General features: G+C 39.3%; 1 protein-coding gene across 1 annotated transcript in view; it reads left to right on the top strand.

The window, feature by feature from the left end:
- Positions 1-8,719: 8,719 nt before the first annotated feature.
- The window catches only part of LOC149166911 (uncharacterized), a 28,899-nt gene continuing 20,461 nt past the window's right edge, over positions 8,720-17,157 (top strand). Inside the window, exon 1 of the mRNA XM_089430295.1 lies at positions 8,720-9,127. Coding sequence (XP_089286421.1) covers positions 8,720-9,127 — 408 coding nt within the window. The remainder of the gene's footprint in view (positions 9,128-17,157) is intronic.

Below are 17,157 nucleotides of genomic sequence, written 5' to 3'. Positions count from 1 at the left end.
TTCATTACAGGAACAATGTTCGATACCCAATCGGTTAGAGGAACCAGGTAAATAAATCCAGCATGGAGAAGTTTCTCAACTTCTGCCTTGATGGTACCGGCTTTCTTGGGGTGCACCTGCCGTAGTTGTTGTCTTGCTGGTTTGACATCTAGATACATCTTTATTTCGTGTTCAACTATACTCGAGTCAATGCCTGGCATTTCATCATATGACCAAGCAAAGACATCTATGAATTCATGAAAAAGAGCATTATATATTTCCAGTTTTGGAGGGGAACAACATTTGCCAACATAAATATTCTCTACAACATCTGTTTTGGTCGAGATATTTATGGCGATAGTCTCTTCAATATTGGACAAGTTTCGCTCGAAATCCACCGTGTTTACAATATTTGATAGGATATCAAAAACTGAGGGATGATGAAGGTCATCAGGAGTATCTTCTTGACAATCTGAAAGATGGGAACGATGGTGGTAATCTTCCCATGGCGCCCCATCAGTTATCATTGACTGAACAATTCCTTCGTCAGTGTGATACACTTGCGACCAAGGATCTAAAGGGGTGTCATATTCCTTAGACCTATCTATCCAAACGCTTGATGAGCGTTGATTCGGGTTTGCCTCCCATGCCAAAAACATTGATTGCTACAATATTTCTATTTGGCTTGGAGGCAATATCTGCAGATGATCCATGCTAATATCGTTTCCTGAGATCTTTTGAATGGAAGATATCATATTTTAGGTTCCCACCGTTGCCACTTCCGCTAGATTGATTGGAGGTGGTAGGGAAAAAGTTCCCATTAATATAGGGTCTTTTAGTAGGCCTACTCCAATATTTTGAAGCGAATGGGGGCTTCCATGGATCATCGGAATGTTTCCCGTAACTTGGGAACTATTGGGGAGAAATGTTTGTTGGTCGATGATCGTAATCCCTCCTTGAAAAGGAAATGTAGTCTTCCTAAAGTAGGTTAACACAACGGCAGCCATAGCATATATCCAGGGCCTTCCCAGCAGGATGTTGTAATCGAGGTTTCCATCGATTACTTCGACATCTATTTCTACTGTTTTTCCCCCCAGTTCAACTTGCAAGTTACTTAAAATCCCATATGGGGTATATGTTTGTCCATCAAATGCTTTTAATGTCGCCGAAGATCGCGACAAGGTTGGAGATCCTAAATTTTTCCAGCAACTCATCAACATAATACATGTAGATGCTCCCTCATCAATAATTGTTCAATGAACAGTTTTGTTGAGGGCTTTCACTTGGATTAGGAAAGCTAGTTTTGTTGGTAACTGAGGATCATATCTTTGTGATTAAAGGATACAAGATTAGAATCTTTTGGGTCTAGCCCACCTATTGCTGATAATAAAGCCTGCTTTTGGGAGGGGAAATTTTGCAGTACCTCAAGTGTCGACATAGCTTATGACGATTGGGCCAGATCTTCCACTATATTATAATGCTGTGCTGCTCTGGCACGAGGATTAAATGTCAATTTGTGTACTACTCCCTTTGGCGGTTTTATTGTCAGCTCTGGAATGATGGGCGGTGCAACTTCTGTCGAATTTGTTGTCGAACTACTAGGTTGATCTTTATCCCTATTGTTTGACAGCTGTGGATTCCCGTAATCTTTATTTCTTGTCGATATTAAAGCATTATTTTGCTGTTTCGAAGCCGACAACATCAGCACTTGGGACGGGGAAGCATTGTCACTAGCAACCAGATTTGTCCCTGGATTTAGAAATGGATCAGTTAAATCTATAACAGGGATGAAGGTCTAAGAGTCTCTACGACACATGCCTTGGTGGCGCAATGGTGGTAAGACACACGTGACACAGAAATGGTGAAGGGAGATCAACAATATGCCTTTGTCTCGATGAGGGGAGATAAATTTATTATGTTAAGTCTTGGCTTGGCGGTGTAAACAAAGAACCCTTCACTTAAGGTGTGCTTGTGTGTGCAAGTGTATTTATTGATTAAGCCCAGATCATGTTTGTAAAAAAAAAAAAAAGATTTCTTAAATTAAACTAAAATTAACAACATAAAATGAACAGAAAAACAATTAACTAAACCCCACCCAAACTGGGTTTGCAAACACTATGCTGGTTGGTGGCGAAATCGACTCAAAACACACTAAAAGGGTTAAGAGACATAAGTGTCAGTGTGACTGGGATCAAATGACACTAGGCTACTAGAAAGTGGTGCAACTACAACAAAAAAAACCAGAGAGGAAGATCACTGCAAAAATATAGGGAGATGGGTGTTAAACCTAGGGAAACTGATGGGACCCTAAGGCCAATGACCAAACAAGGTTTAATATGAAACTATGGATGGAAACAACCTATTTATTGAAAGTGCTGTAGAAAATCACACTACTCACTCAACTAAGCTCCTACTATAAAGGTGGAAGCATACTAAAAGTCCTAAGGGGATAAATTCCACTTTGACGAGTAAATAAGAGTAGATCAAGGCCTAAGTGGGATGAGACAGATGCCAAACAACCCTGGAGACAACTCTCCGTAAAACCCAAAAACAAATCTGATAAAAATCTGGAACCCTAAAATCGTAGGTACTGACTTGTGTTCAGGCGGGATCACACTTTTTGGGATGAAAGGTGTGCTCTAGACTCTAGATCGGACTTTTTGGGCTAAAAAGTGTGATTTCTTCTCCTTGAATCTCGATCGGAAAATCTCAGAAAAAAATTCCGTGTTTGTCGCGACTGGTTCCTGTGACCTATGGAAAAGAACAAAACTTGCAGAAGTCAGAAATTTAACAGATTTGGTGTTAGAAAGCTAGGAAACATTAAGACACTGAAAAAAGAAGAAACCCTAAGCTGAAAACTGAAGGTCACCCAGGTTTCTGGATCTGAAGTAAAAAACGAGTGGAGTCGCCAATTTTGTTGTCAACAATAAGAAATTCCCTAGTGTAGTCGTCAATTTTGTTGTAGTGTTTTCTTCTCAAAGGTGTATGAAAAGAACCCACTTAAGATTGTTGATGACAAACAATCTCAACAATATAAATGGTTGCTACATTGTAGATCTACAACAACTGATAGAAACAAAACCTACCAAAGTATTGATCTATGCCACAATAATAATTAAACATAAAAAAGAAATAGTAATAACTCCAATCATCCAATGGAAACCAGATATACAAAGAATAGATCTTATTGTAACACCTGTGAAGGGAACAAATAAATGTTACCAGTGCCCCTTTATGGGATGTGTTCTTGGCTATCCTCAAATGTCTTCAGCTTGTGTAGAATCTCTCTCCTCTATAATGTGTAAAACCTAATCAGAGTTACAACAGTGACGAGAACAATGAAAATAATCAAAAGTGAATAATGAATGGAAAACCCTTCTATTTATAACAAAATATTGAGTTATCCTCGAATAATGAGTAATAAAAAAATATTATTAACCCCATTTTTGGAATAACCACTTGGAATACTTTATTATATTTGGTTAGGACGGAAAAAGTATTTAAACTTTTATTTAGAAATAATAAATAAATAAATGTTTTTTTTATCATCTGAAGGAATTGGTTAAGGAATAATAAACAAGTAACGAGTTATTTAATTATTCTTAAGAGATTTAGTCAAATTTGACATGGAATAACAATTAATTAGTGATTAATTAATTATTCCTAGAGAAAAATAAGATAATTAATAATTTATCTGTTGATTTTTCATAATTGAGTCAAATATGACAAGGAATAATAATTGAACAATGGTTTAATTAATTATTCCTAGAAGAAAATCAAATAAATAGTGATTTATTTAATTATTATTGATGGGTTTAACTATAAATTACTTAACAAAGGTGGTTTATTAAGTAATTTCTCTTAGTGAAAGAAATTTTACTATGGTAAAATTGGCTTTACATGGTGTACTTTGATCCATCTAGTAAATTAGGCTAGATGATCAATTTTTTGGTGATAACATTATGGATGACCAACACAAGGACTGGTATATTACTTCACTACTACCCCATCTGAGATTTCCACTATCACAACAGAAGACTGGAACGCTGGTTGAGGTGCTAGAGATTGCTATGAAATTGCAGGCCTCACCTAGTCAAGATACGGATCTGGGAGTGCAGAAAATTCAGTCACAGTTTGCTAGCCTGCACATGGAGTTGTAGAGCCTCAAGAAGTGAAAGGAGTCCAGAATGAGGTCTACATGAAAGTCTGGTGTTTGAAATGTAAGGGCCATGGTCATGATAAGGACCATTTCCTGGTGTATCATATTTATCTTGTTGGGGGAGGACATGTTCCCTTGAAGCCAAAAAACCTTGTTGGGCCAAGTACAAGAGTGGTACCATGGTGCACTATTTGTCAGATTATAGGAAAACATATGACGGACAATTGTCATTTGCTGCAGAAGTTTGTGTAGACTCCCTAGCAGTTGTTCTATAATTTCTGTAAGTCTGTGGGTCATGACGAGCGCAATTGCCGAAGTTATGAACTGATGATGGACATAAAACCAACATATAGATTACAGATGGAGGCCCGTCCTAGGATCAAGGTGCAACTGCAACATGCTGATGATTTCTGGGTCAAGGGAGAGGACAAGGAGGAGGAGCTAGAAGAGGTCATGGCCAGGTCATTTGTTACAATTGTGGAAAAGTAGGTCACCTTCTGCAAGATTTCCAGAATCCAACACACCCCTCATGTCATACAATATTATCACGTGCTCATCAGGAAGATGCAAGAAAAGAATACTCAAACTCAACAACCTACTTAGAAAATTTAGATGACAAGATAAAAACCACGTGAAGAGGGTCCTAGTGTTAATATCGCCACATGAAGTAGCATAGCTACCGGGGAGGAGAAAGGGAAACAACAAGAGGAAAATGTATGGGCTCGTAAGGCTACTAACAAGGAGGCTTGATTCGATGTGAATAAAGTAAAGGAAATGTTTATGGAAGCAAAGGTAGCTTCGCAGATGAAGGAGCTTCACAGATGTAGGAGCTTCGCAATCATGGACTCAAGGTACGTGTAGGGAGAAACTTGAAGGAGTCAGTGCTGCATAAGAAGTATATCCATCCATGCTGGCATGTTTCTTATAGACCTGCATGAAGCTCTCACGGGACCAAAAAGAAGTAGAAGGACTGCAAGAATTGGTAGACAAATGCACTGGAAAGAACAAGCCACTTCTAGAACAACGTGCGGTACATAAGGTGGACAAAGGTAAGAAGAGGACTGGTCATGAAATGAGATTGATTGCCCAGATAAGAGAATTCGAAATAGATTAGGTAATCCTTGATTTGGGGTCTGATGCAAATGTTCTACCGAAGAAAACCTAGGACAGAATGGGAAGACCAACACTATAGTGGTCCCCAATCCAGCTGAGAATGGAAAATCAGCAAAAGATTATTCCTATGGGAAACCTACATGGGGTGACTGTGGATATTGAAGAGGCATGCACCATAACTTATTTTGAAGTAATCGAAATAGTGGATGATAGTAATCCATACCTAGCACTTCTTGGAATTGATTGGGCATTTGATATGAACGTAGTCATCAACCTTAAGAAGTACAGTATGGCATTTGAAAAGAAGGAACTCAGGGTTATTGTTCCATTGGATTTAGTAGAAAGTGCACGCTATACTGAACCCGTCTGCAATTATTATGAGGAGGAAGATATGGAGAAAATATATATTCTTACTACATGGGATGAATATTGGATCAACCCTATGGCAGATGGATGGATTACGTGGGAGAAGGAAAGATCCTGCAATTTAGATTCAAATGAGGAGCTCGAACACTGGTAGAACAAGTTGCATGAGGTATCATCATTGTGATGCAACAAGATTACTAAGTCACTCCGATGTATATTCACTGAGGTACGCAACTTACCGTATTATGATGGTTTAGAAGATGTCAATTTATTTTTGAATAAATTTAAAAGGGATGTACCGGGGGAGCATCAGTTCCAGGTGTTAGACATTGCGCTGAGAGCTATACCTGCCAGATTGTGGGGTATGCATAAGAACAACTTCACAGATTGGAAGGAATATCGACGGATGATGAAGCTGCGGTTTGGGTATGCCAATACCCGCATTACAGAGAAATATATGGGAAGGACGATTTGCACGAGCATCTGGCTCGATGGACAAAAGCATGGGGAGAAGAACCACAACCAGAATGGGTTCATATATTTTTCCACACTTTGGATATGATTCCGATGAACTAGTATTTAGAAATGGAGCTGCGACATGGAACTGCAGAATGGGATGTCCTGAAGGAAAGTTTTCTACTCACTTTTAGATTTGAAGATGGGTTTGAGTGTATTTATGAAGAGTTATAGGAGATCAAAGCTACAATATTCAAAATTCCTGAAGAACCTGTTGCATGGGTACAACCATATTGAAGTACGCAGTTGTGCCATGCGCTCGAATGCTATAATGTGACCACTGAGGAAGGCGAAGAATATCCTAGGGACATCAAAATTCTTGAGTTAGAAGGACAACGTGAATTCGCAGGGCCTGAGGTGAAAGTCCCTGATATCTCAAAGCGCTTGAAGACCAAGTAGGTGAATATTGGATCAGAAGCACAGCTGAAGTTTGCAAACATAGGTGACTATTGGGATGAAGACACAGTGGACAAAGTCGTGAAGTTATTACAGGAGTATCAGGACTTGTTTCCCACCAACTTCTCTAATTTGAAAGGGATAGTAGGGGATCTGGGTGTCATGAAGATCACTCGAAAGCCAGATGTGAAGTCAGTGAAGCAGTGCCCCTACCGGTTGAATCCTAAGTATAAAGAAAAAGTGTGCAACGAATTAGATAAGATGCTGGCAGCCGGGATTATTGAGCTTGTCAAGGAATCAAACTGGGTTAGTCCTATGGTGGTTCAGGAAAAGAAGACGAAGGGTGAGATTCGAATATACGTAGACTTAAGGAATTTGAATGATGCTTGTGTCCATGATCCATTTCCTACGCCATTCATAGACGAAGTATTGGAAAATGTTGGAGGTTAGGAAGTGTATTCATTTACTGATGGGTTCTTAGGGTATCATTAGATTAAGATCGCGTCCAAGGATCAGAGTAAGACCATCTTTGCGACTGAATGGGGTTGTTTTTAGTATATAGTTATGCCTTTTGGACTTAAAAATTCATTGACAATCTTCTCTAGGGTGGTAGTCACAGCCTTCAAAGAATTTATTCACAAGTTTTTGGAGGTTTACTTGAATGATTGGACAATATTTGGACTAGTAAAGAGACATGTTGCTAGTCTTAACCTCATGTTGGATACTTGCCGAAAGTATCATATATCCCTTAATTTGAAGAAATGAATATTCTACGTACCATATGGGATACTGTTGGTCCATGTTGTTTGTAAGAATGGATTGATGGTAGACCCTACCAAAATTACTGTAATTATTAATCTCGAGCCTCCAAGGAATTTCAAAAAACTGTGTGCGACGTTGGGCCATACATGATATTATAGGAAGTTCATCAAAGCATATTCACAGATCACCATGCCCATGTAAAAATTTCTGAAAAAGGATGTGGCGTTTTGTTGGGACAATGATTGCTAGAAGATATTGGATGTCTTGAAAGAAAAAATGGTCACCGTGGCCATTCTAGTGTTCCCCAATTGGAAGAAGGAGTTCCACGTACATGTAGATGCTTCCTGCATAGCACTAAAATTTGTGCTAACCCAACCAGGTGTAGGTGATATTGACCATTTGATAGCGTTTGCAAGTAGGAATTTATCGAAGGGAGAAAATAATTATTCCACCACAAAGCGCGAAAGATTAGCAATGGTGTATGCTCTCCAGAAATTCAGGCACTATTTGTTGGGTGCACACTTCAATATGTACACAAAACATTATGCATAGAAGTACCTGGTCAACAAGTATGTGTTGGGGGGCGGGATTTGTAGATGGCTACTGCTCTTTCAAGAATATGACTTTGAAGTAATTGTGAAGCCAGGATGACTTAATGCTAGACTAGATCACCTCTCGCGGATTGAGAATGGTGATGAACCAACAAATCTGGAGGAAGGATTTCTTGATGCGCAACTATTTGCTATATGTGTCGCAGATGGCCATTTCATAGAAATAATCCAATTCTTGTCTGTAGGTACAACTCTTGAAGGGTATATGACACAACAAAATAAATAATTGGTGGTCCGGGCTGCAGATTTCTCTGTTATCGTGGGACACTTATATAAAATGGGATCCGATGAAATATTGCGTAGGTATGTCTTCAAGTATGAAAGAACAAGTATGCTCTCTAAAGCACATGGAGGGGTTGCGGGAGGACATTATATGGAAAGAGAACCTGCCCAAAAGATTCTACAAGTAGGACTATGGTGGTCAACTGCGCATAAGGATTTCAAGGCTTATTACAGGGCATGTGATGTCTGTCAGAGAATGGGAAGGCTGTTGCAAAGAGAAGAATTTCCTCTGAACCCGCAAGTGTCGTTACAGGGATTTGATAAGTGGGTAATAGACTTTGTGGGACCAATTCAACCCCTAGGAAAGAAGATAGGATATAGATACATCATTATAGTGACCAAATATTTAACTAGGTGGGTTGAGGTGTAGCCTGTAAAGGATTGTAGCGAAACTACAACTGCAAAGTTCATTTTTGAATATATCCTATCTCGATTTGGCTACCCTAAGATCTTGATGAGCGATAGGGGTTCACACTTCTTGAATGAGACAATTGCGGCTTTGCTCGAAGACTTCCAAATGTATCACTATAAGAGTATGTCATATCATCCTCAAGCGAACAACATAGTAGAAGCATTTAAGGAACTCTCGGAGAACACCTTAACGAAGATTTGCAATGCGAAGCGAAATGATTGGGATGTGTGCATACCAGTTGTTCTATGGGAATATAGAACTATCTGCAAAAAGTTGACGGGACAAACGTCGTTCAAACTAGTTTATGGAAAAGAAGCTGTAATGCTGATGGAGTACATCGTGACAACTTTGCGGATTGCTGCAGTTATAGACATGGTCGACTGGGATACCATAGAAGAGCACCTCGTACAACTCATTGAGCTAGATGAATATCACTTCTTGATAGGTTTTCATCAGTGGGTGCAAAAGGATTGCGAAGAGGCATGGCATGATTGCCATATCAAACAACACACCTTTAAAAATGGAGATCTGGTATATATGATAGTAAGTTCACGAAGTTTTTGGGGAAGTTCCAAATGCATTAGCTGGGGCCATATATTATTAAGGAGATTAAGGATGGAGGTGCAGCTCATCTCGTGAAGGTGAATAGGGAGTTGTTTCCAGGAAAGGTCAATGGGAGAAAATTAAAGTTTTACAGGGGTGATCCCACCCCTTTGCAATGAATATATGGAGGTGGGATAGTCTTAAAACTCTGGGTAGTTTCAAGAGAGTACAAGACTATAAGATACACTACCAGCAAGATAATTTGGCGAAGTGTATGGGTTGTGTGATGAATCAAGGGAAGGCACAGAGGAGAGTTTCCCCAAAGGAATTGTGCTATCACTGTGGGTCCCACACAACTTGGCCAAAAATTGACCGTTGGAAGCATTGTAGCTAATTGGATGCGATTTTTCCATTAAAAGGAGTGGGGGGATCATTTTTGGAACATTTATTTGGAAATCTATTGCCAAAAGTGCATTAATTACAGGAATTTGGAGGGAATGAATGGATTTGAATTCAAATTGAGTTATAAATACCTCATGCCACTCCACATTTGAACACTTTGCTTCTTGAGAATTTGCCTTGAGATCTTGCGCTTTAGTTTGCGACAAGAGAAGTGTTGTATGTATGTCAAGGATTGGGAAAGAATTAAAGAGCATATTTCACAGCTAGGATTCACAAATTTAACTGACTAGAAACACGAGATATTCATTGGGAGAATATTAGAAACTTGACCTGAGCTAGAGTTAGATCAACCTATAACCACAAGGTTTCCAATTATAGCGCCTAGGTCATGAAGGCCTAATCCATCTTCTTCCATGGAGGGAGATGAGAAGCAAAAGAAGCCTCAAAAAGCACCAGTGTGATAATCACCACTCAAAAATCTGACAGAGGGAAAATAAGGACCAATCCAGGTAGCCGATGGAGCCCGTAGACCTAGATGAGGAAGAACTAACTAGGGGTGGTTAGGAGATTGATGCAGAGGAGGTTGAGCCAATAATTCGGATATCACCATATATACCACCAAGAAAATCCAAGGCTAAAGTTCCTAAAGACATGGATTCAGCAAAGTTCATGGTATCCATACCTTTGCTTCCAGAGAATGTTCTGTTTGAGGGCAATTTACTAGCCTAGATACCGTACATGAAAATGGAGGATTGAGAGATGGGGGACCACGTGAAGTTCCCGTAGTTGGAGCTGAGAAAGTACCTGAAGAAGGTCCATTATGAAGAATCAGAGGTCACATGGCTTAAGCTGAAGAAATTGGTGGCCGGAGTTTGGTGCATGGGGCTACTAAACATGTTGTGGGTGCTGCATTTTAGCCGAAGAGCTATAAACACAGTTTGTGTGCATCAAGTTTTGACATTGGTGCATGATGGGTGCCTCTAGTTGGGAGGGCCCATCCTAATCATTGAAATGATAATCCATAGAATAAGTTTGTTTTCATATCAAGGAGTGGACCCTACGGAGGGTTTCATAGGAAACTCGCACGAAAAGAAATTAGCAGATCAAATGAAGAGGGACTTCAAGCTGACAAAGAATTTGTGCGTCTATGCAATAAGTTCCATATCAGATGGTTTGGTGTAGTTCGCTACACCAATCTTGGCTGGAAAAATCATGAGGAATATCCACACGGATGAAGTGTCAGCGCCAGTAGTCTATTTGGCTGTGCAGTGTGCCAAAGGAGTCCAATACAATTGGGCTCAATACCTATGTCATGAATTTTTGGAGGACTATAGAGAAGCCCATGATGAGGGCAAGGCATTCCACTACGTGTGGCTATTGTTGTAGATCGTGTTGGTGGCATGGAGGATGCTTGAAGAAAGTCATTTCCCTCAGCAAGACTCATATCTACCTGAGGCCAAGAAGTTCACTTCACTGTGAGCCACCAAAGACCTCGAGTGCGTTATGGAGACAAAGATATTTTGGGTCTTATTTGAGTTAGAGCTAAGGATGGTGATTAACCAGCGGCCAAGGTTATCACCAAGTTTTCACGTGCAGTATAGCAATGTTGCATATTTCAAGGAATATTTTCATAATCTGCACATCCACATGAAGAAAGATGCCACAAGAACATGGCAAAATCTGCCATAATTAGTTTTCGAGGACGATATTCTGGGAGCCGTCAGTAAATGTTTGAGTGACTAGCTGACCCCCTCTGATGCCGACATAGGAACTAGTAAGGATGTTGAAGGTGAAGCAACATAGACCACAACAACAACAAAGGAGAAGAAGAAGGAAGCATAGAAGGCTTCCGTGAAATAGAAGGCTGCCGCAAAAGATAAGGTTGCGTAGCAGAAAGAATATGTTGTAAGGGAGAAAGATGCAACCAAAGAACAAGTCTCTACCAAAGAGACTAGCGTGACCAAGGAGAATACTGCCACTACTTCACAGCCCACCATTGACCTCGATGAGTCAGATAAGGAGCACACAAATGTGGAGGAAGAGATAAAGGGAGAAGAGGAAGGGAGCATAGGCTTGGATTCCCCCTTCATCGTCAAGAAGAGGCAAAAGAGGAGTTCTATAGGGCCATGAAAGAGGCAAAATTCAGACAAATCGGCGAGCATGACGCCTTTGTTCTTTATCAAGGGGGATCTAGATGATATTGGTGATGTGGTCTGTAATGCAACAAAGAATCTTTGGGGACACATCGAAGAACAATACCACCAAATGATGGAGAAAGTGTAGCAGTGCCTTTGGGAATTGTAGGTCCAAACAGGTATCATTCAAGCGAGCGTGGGATAGGTGAGCCTGAAGCAAGCGACCTTGAAACAAGCGAGCAGGTTGGCCTTAGCAGTAGAGCTCACCATGGACCTCCACATAGTGCAGTTACTAGAGGGGTCACTGCGAGTTGAGGCATCAAAAGATAGGGCACACCTCCTACACATAAAGGATCTCAGTTTGAACCTGACATCGCTTCCTATACAGACATTGCACGAGTTACATCAAGGGTTATCTGATGAGCTCAGAGTTTGGGAAAAATGTGCACTGCCGATCATCAACAAGGTCAAAACCAATAATCGGCAGATGCTCGAGGAAAAGGCATGGGCCTTGAAGGAAAGGAAGGAAGCGATGGCGTGAAGTCAACATATGGAAGCAGTAATTACACAGGCCTGCAGGGAGTTTCCCAAGCTCTAGATTCCAGCTGAAGCGACCTTCATAGAGAAGATTTGAAAGCTAGTTGTCATAGTAAGGGAAACTGGAAAAGTGAGATTTGAGCTACATTTTTAGATATCTAAGCTCCAAATTAAGTTGCAGACAACCACTCCTCCAGAAGTCAGAGAGCAACGCGAGGTTACTATTAAAGTAGAGATGGCTACCTTAGAGGATGTAGTCAAGGGTTGCACCCAGTTGTTTTAACAAGCCATGGAATTGTGTACCTCCTTGCAGGAGGATCAAACTCTATAGAAGATGGAAGCAGATATCAGAGAGAAGTAGAGGCAGTTCGACGAGATTAGGTCGACAACACGAACCTTAGCATGAGTGCAGAGGTTCACCAGATTACAGGAGGCAAATCTCATCTAGAGAGAAATTGATGAGCTACGTCAAAAGGAAGCAATCATATCTTCAATGATGTAGACCTAGGCGGATGAGGCAAGTCAGTGACACTATCAGTACAGAGCAAGCTAAAGGTAATGAAACAAGTGTAGAGAACCATGAGCCTTGCAGTCGAAGGTCCCACCAAAAAGAATTAGTTGAAGATAGAGTTTACTGAGTTTTAGGTGAAGATCGACGTGTCACTAGTAGAGTGACTTGAGGACGAGTCATGACTTTGTGTTGGGGACCTGTTGGGACAAGGTCCCCTCTGGTCAATTTTGCTAATAGTTTTGTTATTTTTATAAAGTCTCTGCATTTTGAGGTGCTGAGCGTGAAGGTCATTAAGAGTCAAAGGGGCTTTAGGAAGGTCAGAGCCCCTTAGTTTCTTAGAAGTTAAGTGTTTTATGACCCACCCATGGTTCACGAACCATGGTATTATAATGAAAGATGCTATAAAAATGAGTCATAGAGAGTCATAGGATATATCTATTTGATCGAATATCTCTATATAGGCAAGTGATCTAAGTCATAATTATCTGTTTTATGTACTTAGGCGAAGGGGAAGGCTCCTACAACTATGTACGCGAAGACCTTTGTAAGTCTGAAGTTAAGTGCGTGGGCCGCTGCAATTGTGTAAGCAAGGAAAAAGAGTCTGTAATAGAAGATCTGAACATAATAAAGACTATTCTGGAGTAATATTTGTGTATGTGTGCATTTATGTTTACTTCTGAATGTATTATGTATTCAGTCTGTTTACTTCATTTATCATAATAAATAATTAATGGATGTGCGAAAGTGGTAGATCTATTAGTTTACTTGATGTTATGAATGTTTAAAGCAATCAATGTAGAGTTAGAATATGTTATTTGAAAGTTATTATAATTTCCGTGGTTTAAGGATTAGGGGTCACGAACGTCTAAATAAAGTCCTAGAAGTAACAAAAACCCATCACACAGACCTCTGGATGTAGAAACCTGGTTTTGTCATCCTCCAACACTGCCTCAGGTGAGACTGTAGCTTGTGCTACATGGGTTGTTTCCGAAAGGGCCGACAGTGTAGGGTTTTGTTGGTTGGCGCAACTAACTCTAAACCTAGGTCCAGACCCCCTCAAGCCAACATGTACTCATCAAATCGACATCAAGGAAGGATACAAACCTATGCGGCAACCCTAGAGGAGGATGAACCCAAACCTCAAAGGCATAGTAAAGGAATAATTGCAGAAGTCGTTGGATGCATGGTTCAGTTACCCCATCTCAAATAGTGAGTGGGTAATTCCTCTGGTTTTGGTCCCAAAGAAAACTGGAAAATGGAGGATCTACTTGGATTACAGAGAACTAAACAAAGCCACTAAAAAGACCATTTCCCTCTACCTTTCATTGATCAAGTCTTGGATGGTCTTGCAGGGAATAATTCCTTCTCTTTCCTGGATGGGTTTAGTGGTTACAATTAGATCTAGATCAACCCAGAGGACCAAGATAAAACTACATTCACTTATCCCTGGGGTACCTTTTCTTATAGGGTCCTTCCTTTTGGATTATGTAATGCCCCTGCCACTTTTCAAAGGGTAGTTCTGAGCATCTTTATTGAGCTAGTCCATGACTCTGTAGAGTTCTACATGGATGATTTCACTCCCTATGGGTGTGACTTCTTGGAGGCTCTCTCTAACCTTGGGAAAATCCTAAAGAAGTGCATTGAAATGAATCTCTCGTTGAGTCTTGAGAAGTGTGAATTCTTGATGAATGTAGGGGGTGTCCTGGGCCATTCAATATCTCAGGAGGGAATACAAGTGGACCCAAACAAAATTGCCATCATAAAAATGGTCCTACTCCTCACAAGAAGAGGGATGTTAGGAGCTTATTGGGCTTAAATGGATATTATAGGAGGTTTATCAAAGACTTCAAAAAAGTATCCTCACCATTGTTTGGATTGTTGGCTAAGGAATCAAAATTTTGTTGGTGAGATAGTTGCCATGAGGCCCTAGATATCTTGAAAGGTAAATTGACTACTGCACCCATACTTAGAGGTCAAAATTGGGCTCTTCCTTTCCACATCCATGATGATGCGTCTAACAAAGATGTAGGAGAATCCCTATGCTAGATAGATGACAAGTTTCCTTATTCCATTTACTTCATTAGCAAAAATCTCTCTAAGGCTGAATTGAATTACACTGTAACTTAGAAGGAAATCCTAGGTGTTGTCAACTACCTGAATAAGTTCAATCACTACATCACTGGATATCAAACCTTTGTGTGTACTGACCATGCAACTATCAAGTACTTAATGAACAAACCTGATGTGAATGCTAGATTTATTAGATGGTTGCTTTTACTACAACAGTTTAATATAACAATCATTGATAAGCCAGGTAAATAAAATGACGCAGAGCTAGCCTGCAAATCCCAGAATCTTATGACAACTATTTATACATCTCAGCTTTTTGTTCAAATCAAATCCTTAATGTCCATTTACATGCGGAAGCTAATATCTTGTTCAAAATCTTTCACCATTTATTTCAACATTTTCATTAAAAGCCATGTAAGAAAATCAATTCCAAATTTACTTCTCTTCAAGCAAATTCATGCTTTGAATCCTTCAAGCAAACCCAATGATAATATGAGTTCAAATATTCCTCAATTGGAATAAAATTCATTCATAATTCTGGTCTATGCACTTATGCCCCTTTCTATGTAGAATTCGTAACATTCTATATTTAATTCAACTCAAGCTGCATAACAAGATTTCGATTTGAGCTTAATACAAATTCAAGTTCCCATTTGATAAGTGCACTTTACCAATTTACTTGCCCATGACAGTTCCTATAAAAAAACTTAGAATTTGATCAATCATACTTGTCCATCCGACGATGGATACAGATTATGTTCAACTTCAACGATCTGGCAGATGTATCAGTTCTTACAACTTCTGAATGTGTTCAAAAACTTAACACATTACACTTGAGCTGTATGAATACTTCTTCACAATACTAACAACATTTAAAACTCAGCATAGAGCCTACTTACTCTTCAAAGCATCAATACACTTACCATTAATGCTGTGCTTACTCTGCGTTAACCATTTATGACAACCCAAAATCAAAGGAACAGCGTCCTGCTCACATTCATCAACTGGCGCTTCCCACATTTTATCAGATTCGAATTGGTTTGTCTAATGCCGCACTTCTGGTTTATACAATCCACCATCATTCTACCTGTACATTGCATTTTCACGCTTATGTACTAATATTCATTACAAATAACTTTCAATCGATGGATATAAAATCATCATCGATTCGATGCTCTTCCTTCCACAGTAACCACAATAAAACCGTGGTTAATTTCAACGATTACCACTCTCCGTTCACAAATTCTGGAAATCGTTATACTCTTCTTCGACCCTTGAGATCATCGCTATTATCATTTCATAATTCTCTCTATCGAATTCAATTAATTACAACTGGAGTTTCTGCTTTCAAATATAAATTAACCAGAATCTGATGTTTCTGGCATTCTCAAAAGCCCATCGATTCTTCAATACAGATTTAAAATTTTCCAGTTCAATTGAAATAAGGCTCTTATACAAAATCGATATCACCATTTACCTTTCAATCGATATCACCGTTTACCTTTCAACCGATTGCTTCTCTATTCAACGCAGACTTTTGCTACTTGACATTCCAAACATAAGTTGAATTATCTAATTCTGGATTGTTGTGCTTGAAAATCGATCCACATATTTGAGATTATTAACCATTGGTTCTTCTAATGCGGACAAACCTTACAATCTGAAACGCTTTCCAATACCAATTAAAACCTCTTCACAAATTAATATTGCAATTAATTGATTAAAACTTTTGTATCGATTTCCATATACATTGTCGAACCATTTAAATGGGAACAACGTTCAACATAATCTTAATTTGCAGGCAGTATATCATTTAATGAGAATAGCGCCCTATCATATACTTCAGCCCTTCAATGCTATATTCTTATACATACAATATGTCAATGCTCTATACACAGTGAATCGACTTCTTCCCAATTGGTATTTAAAATCTTAAATTGCACTGAACTTCGGTTTCATTTCAATTACAGAAAATGAACGCAAATCCACCAATAAAGCTTTAAACACAGTTTCAACCACAATTAATAAAAAAAATACTTACAATTCTGGTTTGGCCTGATATTCGTAATCTATGGCCCTTACAAACTGCCCGAAGGCATCCAATCAGAAAAACCCCTCACTCTCTACTAACTCAATGTCTTGTTCTCTCAAAACCCCTTCCTATTTATACAATTTTAAAAAATGGTCTAATTAAATGCTCAATCCCCTTAATATCTCAACAAATCCCTAAATTTCTCAACATCCCTAAAAGATAGATTCTCATCCCTAAAACTTAGAAACTAATTCCAACTTAGGCTCCCTCATTAATTCTAAATAATCTAGAAACTAATTTCTCTCACATTTACAATTTCTCACAAATAATT

The sequence above is a fragment of the Pinus tabuliformis genome, chromosome 5_1 (assembly GCF_031772625.1).
Source record: "Pinus tabuliformis cultivar Carrire ecotype Pingquan chromosome 5_1, CPIR1, whole genome shotgun sequence".
In the NCBI taxonomy this organism is placed as follows: domain Eukaryota; kingdom Viridiplantae; phylum Streptophyta; class Pinopsida; order Pinales; family Pinaceae; genus Pinus; species Pinus tabuliformis.
Note: the sequence above shows the minus strand (reverse complement) of the source record. Positions and strands in the feature narration are given on the sequence as shown.